The sequence below is a fragment of the Pyrus communis genome, chromosome 1 (genome assembly GCF_963583255.1).
Source record: "Pyrus communis chromosome 1, drPyrComm1.1, whole genome shotgun sequence".
Lineage (NCBI taxonomy): Eukaryota > Viridiplantae > Streptophyta > Magnoliopsida > Rosales > Rosaceae > Pyrus > Pyrus communis.
In genome coordinates, this window is record NC_084803.1 from 12,351,690 (window position 1) to 12,362,848 (window position 11,159).

The 11,159-nt window shown below is 39.5% G+C and overlaps 2 protein-coding genes and 1 pseudogene across 2 annotated transcripts; 2 read left to right on the forward strand and 1 right to left on the reverse strand.

Annotated features, from left to right (window-relative positions):
• Positions 1-2,577, forward strand: LOC137730679 (auxin-responsive protein IAA21-like). The gene is made up of 5 exons (XM_068469647.1): positions 1-619; positions 1,155-1,384; positions 1,744-1,882; positions 2,034-2,095; positions 2,341-2,577. Exons 1-5 carry the CDS (start codon positions 132-134, stop codon positions 2,376-2,378), a joined length of 957 nt encoding a protein of 318 aa, XP_068325748.1. The 5' UTR covers positions 1-131; the 3' UTR covers positions 2,379-2,577.
• Positions 2,578-3,049: 472 nt separating this feature from the next.
• Positions 3,050-5,245, forward strand: LOC137746537 (uncharacterized; annotated as a pseudogene).
• Positions 5,246-5,346: 101 nt separating this feature from the next.
• On the reverse strand, positions 5,347-10,779 carry LOC137744749 (polyprotein of EF-Ts, chloroplastic). The gene is made up of 5 exons (XM_068484544.1): positions 10,616-10,779; positions 8,291-9,888; positions 7,764-7,970; positions 6,473-7,184; positions 5,347-6,259 (listed from the first exon to the last, which is right to left on the reverse strand). The coding sequence occupies exons 2-5, from the start codon at positions 9,864-9,866 to the stop codon at positions 5,620-5,622; spliced, it is 3,135 nt and encodes a 1,044-aa protein (XP_068340645.1). The 5' UTR covers positions 9,867-9,888; positions 10,616-10,779; the 3' UTR covers positions 5,347-5,619.
• Between the last annotated feature and the right edge of the window lie 380 nt (positions 10,780-11,159).

The window sequence follows — 11,159 nt, forward strand, 5'->3', positions numbered from 1 at the left end:
TATAGAAAGAAGCTTCTCTTTTTCTTCATCTTCTTCTCCAAAACACCAATACACTCTGAAATAAAAGCTCTCAACTTTCTCATTTCTCTGGTTCTAAATCCGTTTGATGCTTTCTGGGTTGACATATTTTGATGTCTATTTCTTTGGAGCATGATTACATAGGCTTATCTCCTTCAATGGAAACCTCTGACAAGTCTGCTGCTTTGAACCTCAAAGCCACTGAGCTGAGACTGGGCTTGCCTGGCTCCCAGTCCCCAGAGAGAGACAGCGGCGGCGGCGGTGGTGGGGTGGAGGAGAAAGCTGCTGGGTTTTCAGCATGTGGGGTTAAGGGGTTGGTGTCTGGGGCCAAGAGGGGATTCTCAGACGCCATTGATGGAGCTTCTGGAAAGTGGGTTTTCTCTGGGAGTGGTGGATCTGAGGTGGAGTTGGGAAAAGGTGGAAACTTGCTTTCTCCTAGAGGTGTGCATGCTGGGAAAACTCTTGCTGCTGGGAGTGAACCCAGCAAGCAACCAACTGGTTTAGCTGGGTCTACTGTGAAAGATGGTGTCCAACAGTCTCCAAAGCCATTGCATGAGAAGAAACCCCAAGGGTCTGCTGGGTCTACTGCCCCTGCTGCAAAGTAAGTAGCTTTCTTTCTCTGCCCTTTTCTTCTTTCTTTAATATTCTGCAGAAAGATGAATATTTTGTTTGCTGAATTGTGGTATTAATTTTTTTTTTATGGGTTTTAAGTTTTTTAATTAGTAGTACTAGAGGAAATTGTGGGGATTTTCTTTGTCCCTCTAGGTTAAATTGAAGAATTATATGGTTTTACGTGCTCTTTATTTTGCAGATTGGTTGTTTCATTTCTCATATTGCATAAAATTTCACTTATTTCCTTGTTTGGAAGGAGGGCATAAGATTTTGTGTTAATTTCAAATATTTCGTTGCATGTATGTTTCAAATTTGGTCCCAGAACGGCAAGATTTTTGGCGTCTGCAAGCCAAGTCTGTAATCTGTTGACTTGGTTTCATTGTTTTGAATTCACTGCTTTCTGGACCTGTTGACCCGAAATTCTAACATTATGTACATTATATAGTCATAGATTGGATAGGTAGGAAGTTATTTAAGATGTTCATCATAAACTCTTAACTTGTCCAATGTCATGTGCGTGACAGGGCACAGGTTGTAGGATGGCCACCAATTCGTTCTTTCCGGAAAAATTCAATGGCTTCCGTTCCTTCGAAAAATGATGATGAAGCTGAAGGCAAGATGGGAGCAGGGTGTCTATATGTTAAGGTCAGCATGGATGGTGCACCGTACCTGAGGAAAGTTGATCTCAAAACCTACGGTAGCTATCTGGAGTTATCTCTAGCTCTGGAAAAGATGTTCAGCTGCTTTACAATCGGTAAGTTACCTTGTAACTCATCCTCTGTTCTTATTCACCTGCCATAAGTTTCCACGTCTGGCAGTAGTTTTATGTGATTCAAACCATCTTTAAGAAGCTAGGATCAGAATTCGAGAACGATTGGAAGACTGTTTACCTTAACAAGAAAGTTGTTTGTTCCTTCTGTAGTTGGAATATTGGAACTGTAAATTAGTGACTAGAGTTGGGTGGAGTTTTTGCGTGTCTGTTGGTATATGTAAATCAACTAGGTGAAGAATAAATCCCAATCTAATTTAGCAAATTCTGCGAAGCACGTTCTTTTGGATTCCAAAGAAACCAATCCCGATTTAGTTTTTCCTCTTTACTTAAATCTTGGTCAGGTCATTGTGGCTCACATGGAGCTTCGAGAGATGGATTGAGCGAGAGTAGATTGATGGATCTTCTACATGGTGCTGAATATGTCCTCACCTATGAAGACAAGGATGGCGATTGGATGCTAGTTGGTGATGTTCCCTGGGAGTAAGTGGGACTTTTCAACAAAATTTGTAAATTACCTGTTCATTTTCCAATACAGATATTCGGATGTGTAGATACAATAGTACTCAAATAGCTTTTCAAAAGAGGTTTCTCCATGTTAGAATGTTCACTGAATCGAGGATTTCTCTTGCAGAATGTTTACCGACTCATGTAAGAGGATGAGGATCATGAAGAGTTCAGAGGCTATGGGTCTAGGTATCTTCACTGATCTTATTTTTCCTTCTAATTCATTTTTTTTTCATGCATGTCACTACGGAGATCGGTTTTGATCTTTCAACATTAATTTTGACTGAATTGTATGATCCTCATCCCTTAATATATTTATATAAAGATACTTCACGACAGAAATACCAACAAATTTCACGATGGCATGTAGATTTTGGCTTTTGTTTGCTAAATGAAATCCCTAACAAGCATCCTTATGTTTTGATTTCTTACAGCCCCAAGGGCCATGCAGAAGTGCAAAAATAGTAATTAGTGTCTTCTCATCAACCAGGAATGGATCAAATACTCTTAAGCAAATGAGGTTGGAGGGAGCTTGGTACGATTGAGGTGAAAGCACTGAACGGTTCCAAAATCGGGCACTCTTTCTTATCAACTCATGCTTCTAAAATATTGAATATTTAGTGTAACAAAATATGACATTCTAGTAGGTTCTGCAAACTGGTCTAGTATAACTAGTTGTCTCTCTTCTCTCTCTTCCCTCTCTCTCGCTCTCTCTCTCTCTCTCATTTCAGATAGTTGGCTGCTTGAAGTAATTGTATTACGTATGAAAAATGAATGAAATTAACTGCAGTATTGGAATATTAGTTTGGTTTTGCTTTGAAGCCTGTATCACAAGAGCGAAAAAAGCAGGAAAGTTTGAGTGTGACCGCCATACCGACCAGGACCAGTGGTGTTATTAATTTATGTATTATAATATAGATGTACGATGTATTTAATATTTCACGGAATATTATTATAAATTGAACGAGTGGTGTAACATGGGTGGATTGGTCTCGCAAATAACGACCAAGTGACTGAACTGTGAAGCTGTGTTCATCAGTTTTGGTGGGAAAAACCGAAAGTATAAATGTGGTTTCATGGGAAGTATGTGATGAATAATTTGTTAACGGGCCTAACAAACTGAGATGGTGGTTGCTAGGAGACATGGTGGCGGATGGGAGGGAAGTGCATCAAAAGGTTTTTGGGGTAATGACTCGAATTAGAGTAATTTAGAATATCGTCTAACAAGTCTATTTTCCAAGCATGATTTTAAATCTTCGTTTGACGGAATGGCATCATTGCTAATGGGTCCAAACGCGGACCATTTTAGCACTTAAACCTTTTGAAATGTATCAACATTAATCCCAAAAGTGTATTTGTACTTTTTTTTATTTATAATTACAACGATATATCTACGTTAAAAGAGATGCGAAAGTTGAGCTCAACCACGCAATGACTAGTTTAATTTGATATCGACGTCCGTCATTCATGAACATTGAATGTAAGATTTCTTACTTACAAGCAGAGAAAATGTCACAATATTTGTACTTTTTTAAAACTTAAAACAAATTAAAAGTTAAAAAGCTAATTAATCCCAAATGCTTGTGAGTTGGAAAGACTTTCATTGGAATCAGATTTAACAAGAAAAGGATGAGAAGGATTAAAGAAATTTCAACCAACAAGATTTCATTATTAAAAAAAAATTAGGCAAAAGATGAAAAATGATGAAAGAAGTGAATTCCATCATCATAGTCAAAATTAATTAATTAGCTCAGTGGTTCTTCTCAAAGTCTCTGCCTTTTTGCTTAAAACTATTGATTTTCTGCTAAATTCTTGAATTTGGGGTTGTTTCGTCGCGTTAATAATCGTGGATTTTCGATTGATTAGGCAGAGAATTCATTCGGAGACGTGAGTGAGAAGGTGGTGACTGATTTTGGTTGTGGCTGTGGTACATTGGGTGTTTCAGCTGCGCTCTTGGGTGCAGAGTGGGTTTCGTCTTTCCCAGTGTTGTTTTAACTTGAGTATTAGTTGAAAATTCGATAACCCTTTTACTTTGTTAGTCAAAATTGAAGGTTATTACGGATCAAGTTTGTGAATCTCGAATGAATACTTTCTTCGTTTTGTTGTCGGTTTAATGTGTTCTTGCTTTGAACAGGGAGGTGATCGGCATTGACATTGATGCTCAATCACTTGAAATAGCAGCGGAAAATGCCGTGGATCTTGAGGTACTGTTACTTTCTTGATTTCTACGGTACTGATGTTTATAGCGCTTTATGGTTTGCTCTGCTTCGAAGATGTGTTCATATGGCTAGTATTTGTATATTTGTCTGTCATAGAAATAGGCATTTCATGCACGAAAAAAGCTCCGACAATTTGCTGTATTGAATCATTTTGTGCATTGGTGCTGATCGACTAATATATTGTTCTGTTGGTAATCCTGCAGTTGGATGTGGAATTTATACAGTGCAACATTAAGAACTTAGGATGGAGAGGTAAGAGAACCCTTCTCTGCAGCGGCCTTTATACGCGTGTATTTGTTAGCAGAAACAATTTATACGTAAACACACATATTTGTTGGTTATTTTCTGTTTGATACAGTTGGTAGTCTATGTTTAATCTGTTATGAGTTGTTTTGACATCTAATGATCTTGATCCTTAATATAGCCGACCTTGTTGATACCGTTGTAATGAATCCCCCATTTGGAACTCGGAAGAAGGGTGCTCACATGGATTTCCTCTCAGTGGCTTTGAAGGTAAGTGCAGCGGCTGATCTCTGATTTTCTTGTGCCATCTAATGCGGTGGTCGGGTTAAGTGGAATATCTTCTATCTTGTTTGCTCTAAATGTTTCCTCATGTTGTTTCGTTCGTCAGATTGCTACTCAAGCAGTTTATTCCTTGCACAAAACCTCCACAAGGGATGTAAGCCACACGCCTTGCGCGTTAACAAGTAATTTTAACTTGCTTTCTGACTATTACCCTCTCAACACGGGTCCTCACCATTGGTTTAGATGGTTTTTTACTGTGCCCACATGATGAGATCACTTACCTTTTGGTCAATTGCAGCATGTGAAAAGGGCAGCCTACAGAACTTCAATGCTAGCAGTAGCAGTGCTGAAGTTATATGCGAGGTGGGTCAAAATAAGCTTATTTCGAATTTTCGCGGTGGTTAAAGACACTGCGCTGTTCTGTTTTATGAGATGAGTGAGCATGCTTTTGTTGTTGACATGATATTAAAGCTATTTTATCATCGTCTTTGTTCGTCTGCTTCGGTACGATGTACCACAGCCGTACAAATTTCACAAGAAAAGGAAGGTAGAGATTGCCGTGGACTCGTGGCGATTCGTTCCCAAGAGCAACTAGCACATGTGGTTGTATTTTTTTCTGGCCAAAGATCATTTAGGGTGTATAGCAGGCTAACAAATACACATGTAAAAGTTGATTTAGGAATTCGATTTGTTTTCTTCAAATTTTATTGGATTTTAATCTTCCATGTTGCTCCATGCAATTTTTCAAAAATGCCTCAACAGAATTGTATTTCCATCTTCTCTCTGCAATGTAGATGACAAAAAAGTACACCTCTTGTCCAACCAAACAACAGATTGATCAGCCTAAGCTGCAGATAGTAAAACTAAAACCAGAACAAAAAAGAATCATGTAACTTGCATGTAAAATTAGTTTCGTGACCTTTCTATCCTTTCTTCGGCTCCATGCAAACTCCGAGTTTTATCTTTTATTCATGCTTCAGCTCCTGCATCTTCAACTGTCTCAACTGACTCCCCAAGAGTGAACCGAACAAACCTGCGAACTTTTATGTTCTCACCGAGAGCAGCAACAGTCTGCTTCACTAGGTCTTTCACCAAAAGACTATCATCTTTAATGAAAGGTTGCTCTAAAAGAGCCAGCTCCCCAAGCCTCTTTGAGATCCTCCCCTCCACAATTCTCTCCCTAATGTTCTCGGGTTTGGACAGAAGGTCCTCCCTCTGCCTCTCAAGCTCTTTTTCCTTGTTTACAATGCTCTCTGGAATGTCTTCGATTGATACATATTGCACCTGCGGGCAGGCCACGACTTGCATTGCCAGATCATCAACCAACTCCTTGAAATTTTCACTTCTACCAACAAAGTCAGTCTCGCAGTTTACTTCAATCAGGACTCCAATGCGGGCGTCATGAATGTAGGACCCAATCTTGCCTTCAGCAGCAAGCCTGCTGGATTTCTTTTCAGCAGAAGAAAGACCCTTCTTCCGCAGGTACTCTTGTGCCTTCTCAAGGTCCCCTCCAGTTTCGGAGAGAGCTTTCTTGCAGTCCATCATCCCTGCTCCAGTTTCATCACGTAGTTGTTTAACCAAAGCGGCAGAGACGGCAACAGTTGGTGCCCTGCAATATGGTGTTGAATCTACGTCAGCGACATACACAAAATATACATCCATATTGGCATCAACAAGCACATATGTTATCACAGAAACTGAGTGTTGGAACTCTTGTTTTTATTACAGAAACATAATAAAAATCCAATCTATTATATTAATGACCCAGTATTAGAGAATCTATATAAAAGCAAGACATGATTTGTGAAGGGCGGTTGCTTACTTCTCAACAGTTTCCTTGACTTCCAATGCAGCAGGCTGCTCTTTTACTTCTGCGGGCACTGGTTTTGCTGCAGTTTGGGCAGCCACCTCAGCAGCAAAATCCTGACTCTTCTTCTCCAAGCCCTCTCCAAGATTGTAGCGCACAAACCTCTTCACTTTTATGTTTTCTCCAATAGTTGAAATGGTTTGCTTGACCAAGTCCTTCACCACCACCTTATCATTCTTAATGAAAGGCTGCTCAAGCAATGCCAGCTCCTCAAGCCTCTTCCTTATCCTCCCGTCAACAATCTTTGACCTAATCTGCTCTGGCTTTGACAAAAGATCTTCTTTCTGCATCTCAATCGCTCTTTCCTTGTTCACAAGCTCTTCAGGAACATCTTCTGTAGCAAGGTACTGTACTTGAGGGCAGGCAGCCACTTGCATGGCTAAATCATCAACCAGCTCCTTGAAAATGTCACCCCGAGAAACAAAATCTGTCTCACAGTTTACCTCTAGCAAGATACCTATCCTGCTATCATGAATGTATGAACCTATTCTTCCTTCAGCAGTGGCTCTGCTGGCTTTCTTTTCTGCACTAGCTAAACCTTTCTTTCTAAGGAACTCCGTAGCTTTAACAATGTCCCCGTCTGTCTCTGACAAAGCATTTTTGCAATCCATCATTCCAGCTCCTGTTTCTTCACGCAGCTGCTTTACAAGGGCTGGTGATATAATTGCTGTAATCCACATGTAAAAACAAACGGTTAGAGGTAGATATATCTCGTAATAGAAGACTGCTATTGCAATGTGAACCGGACAATCAATCACTTAACAAAATCCTTCAACATATTTAAGAGGATTTTATTCATCTTCACTCGCCCACTAGCAACATTATTCAGCATCAGATGGAACATGGTGTTGCACAGTAAAATCTGTGTAATCCTTTTAAGATCACTAAATATTTAGGGAGCAGCAATTTCACATTGCAACAATTGTTTGTAGCATGAAACTTCCCAAGTGTTTTGTGTGTGTGTGTGTGTGTGTCTGTGTGTGGTAGGCAAATAAATTCAACCCAGCAAATCAATACAACCATTCATTCATTTCCCCTATCATACGCACATTCTTCTTAGAATTTAGTTCAGATCCTCATAGTTTTCAATGGTTTAATTTCCAACTTAAAAGCAACAAGTATTCGGGTCACCGTGTACAGATATTCCACGAACCATATCCCATCAGTTTTCAGGTCATTAGTATTTGTTTGCTTGTAGAGATTTATGAATTGCATTAAAATGAGCAAGATGATCAGGCAAAATAACCTTTAATTTCTCTTTCCTTCGGGGAAGGATTGTCAGATTGTCCATTTGAATCAGAAACACTGCCATTCTTCTTGGGGGCACTTTCCACTTTGTCATCTTCCACTTGTGAGATAGAAGGCAATTCACTCTCAGCAGCAGATGTTTGAATCTGAGCTTCCTCTGTAATGTTGTCAGCTAGGTCTTCTACAACTTTGGTGGCCTCACTTTCTGTCAAAAGGACGTCATCATCAGCTAATTCTCCAGACGGATCAGAAGTTCTATCACTTTATGTTCCATCTGTGATTTTACACTTTAATTTTGTTTTAAAAAAGAGAACATGTCTGATGTCTCTATAGCATAAGTGTTTTAACGTTAACTGTTAAACGATGCAAAGTTTCGGCATATTTGATCACAAAATAGCATATTATTTTGCACATTATAGGCATCTTATGTTTGTCTTTACCATCTCAGACTTAGAGCAAAATTTTGAATTCAACTGAATGAAATGTAAATACTACACTTGAAAGGAAAAAAACCTAGTTATGAACCTTTTGGTTCTTCAGTTAGTGCAGCAGAAGGAATTTCTCTCTCTGAAGCAGGTGGTTGCAGTTCACCTTTTTCTATGGTATCATCCGCTTGAGGCTCTATAACCTCTTCGCCTGTTGGAACTTCTGAAGTCGACGTGTAATTAGCTATTTCACTAGACGAACCAGCACTTGCATTTTTCACTCCATCCATGGTAAATGTACTCCCTTCAGGAGCCAAGATATCAGAACTCACCTCTTCTCTTTCAATGGGTTGTTCTGTGGTTTCTAGAGTTTCAATTGTACTAGAAACTGGGCTTTCCTGGTCCTCTGAAGGAGCACCATTTTCAACTGTTTCATCCACCGCTAAAGGGACACCAAGAGTTCCCTCGTCACTGGTTGTTTGTTCGTCCAACACTTCAGGAATACTGGACTCACTGCTTGCAATGGCTTTAGCTGCTTTTTCTATTTTCTCTCTTTCGTCCAAAAATGAAGCAATATCCTTGTTTTGGCGAAAAGCCAGAAGGAATGGGTTTGTTGCAGTGTGGATTACTCCTTGACTGACCTGCGAGTCCGACTTTAGAATATCTTCTTCTTTCTTCATTGTCAAGGTTACTTGTCCTCTTGTAGTACGCAGGACACGGACATTTATTTCTTGGCCAAGCTGCAAGGAGGTCTCCCCCATGACGTTTGCAAATCCATCATCAGGTTCCTCCGATGTAGGCAGGAATCCTTCCTCTCCCTCAGGAAGAGATATAAAAGCACCAGCTCTGGCGAAATTCTTTACTGTGCCCACTAGGTCCTGCCCCTTTTCAAACTTTGTAGTTTTCCTCACCTCATTTTTCCTTTCGCCTTTCTTTGGGCCACTCCTTCTACCAGGTCCACCCCTATCACTACCAGCAGAAGCATCTTTCCTTTGCTGCGGCTTATTGCCATTGTCACGTTCACGCATAGTGAGAGAGATCCGCCCAGTCTCTGGATTGGCTTCAACTAATGTCACCTTCACCTCTTGCCCAACAGAAACAACGCTTCCAACATCCTTAACGTAAGTATCACTCAATTGTGAAACATGTACGAGGCCATCTGTGAAAGCTCCAAAGTCAATAAAAGCACCGAATGGCTGGATTGATCTTACTTTCCCCGTAAAAGTTGCACCAACAACCAGCTCCTCATTCTTCACAGGTGGCATCTCACTTTTCCTAACAGGTTTTGAACGCTTTGGTTGAGAATCTTGAGATGGGCCAGGACTATCATCAGAGGATTTGGCTTCACTAGAAGCTGCATCTGCAACTGGTGAGTCTGCTTCCTCAACCGCTACATCGGTTCCTGTGGCAGATACATGGATTCTAAATCTATGATGTACGGGGCATCTGCTGTGGTACAATGCAAATGATTTGATAGAGGTTGAAAAAGGAAAAAGAAAAGTCCGTGGGGATAGAGCATGGTTTGCAGAATTCCTTGAAAAACTGAATTTTGTTAAACAATTGTTCTTTCTTGCAGTAAAGGCACTTCCAGGAATATGCGAGACATTGCTTATAGAAAACGGAATTACAGGCGTCATATTGACTTGAAAAATAGAAGTTGAGTCTGCTGCTAACATAAGACTTCCATTCCTTGCTCACCTGCACAGAATATCAAAATGATGAACAAAACGAAAAGATTCATCCAAAGTGAGATACAGCTAACACGATAATACATCCTCTCATGGTTCCACCGAGAGTACATATACAATTGCTAACACCCCAAGCCATGAGAATACATCCTCCCGTGGTTCCATCAAAAGCACATTACAAGTGCTAATAGATAAAAACTTGATAACTTCCATCAAAATTATCGAATGTCGATTACCTAATTACTTTTGGTCGAGCAACGAAAACAAAACATAGATATCACCACCCAAATTCCCATTACTTACCAATGAAGTTGACACCAACACCCCAAAAATTTAATTATTCAACAAAATCAACATTCCAATTTCGAACTTAATTTATACGCATATCAAACCGAAACACTGAACAGACACAAACAATCAACCCCAATCCTGTGTGCAGAGTCCATTCATAACAACTGTACACTTTCACTGAAAAACAAGAACCAAACTTTCTCTTCCATTTCAATGACACATTGAAGTAAAATAAGAACACTAAGCAAACATTACAAAAAACCAGTATTTACAAACAGAACAAAACCAGCAAAAGACTGACGGAAAAACAGAGAAATTACAATATCCTAAAGCAAAACCAAAAAAATCACAAAAATAATCAACAACCCATTACTGCAAACTCATCGAAACACAGAAAGGAGGAGAAGTTCAACAACCCAATTAGTCAATGCAGCTAAATTTTGTACCTTTGAGAAAAAATTTAGCAAACTGAAGCTTTCAAGTCTGAAGCTTATCTATGCTGCAGGTGAATGAGCATCCTGAAAGGTTGGGGGCTTTAAATCCTTATCCTTTCTGTGGTGGCAGTGTGTCTGTCTGCATTGCTCAAAGATGAGGCAAAGCTCTGGCCGGCCCGGTTTCAATCTGCTGTGTTGGGCCAGTTAAACCGGAACCGAACTCAATAAGAGTGGCTCTATGTACACCACTCAAGATTCGTCTGGACACTTCAGGTTTTTTGAATATTCAATTTACTTTCACACATTTTCTTTGGACTGAAAATAATTCACTAAACTTTCAAAAATATTCTTCTTTTACCTTTTAAGCATTTTTTTTTTTGGCTGCTCATTTTTTTATTTTCTTTGGACACTGATTTCCTTGTATTATTTTTGAAGGCTTTCTGTTCAATTTGAAAATTTTCACCGATAGCATAATTTTTTATTCTACATGTGATTGCATGGTTTTTTTATTTTTTGTTTTTTTATTTATTTTTTATTTCATGAAGCAAAATTTGCA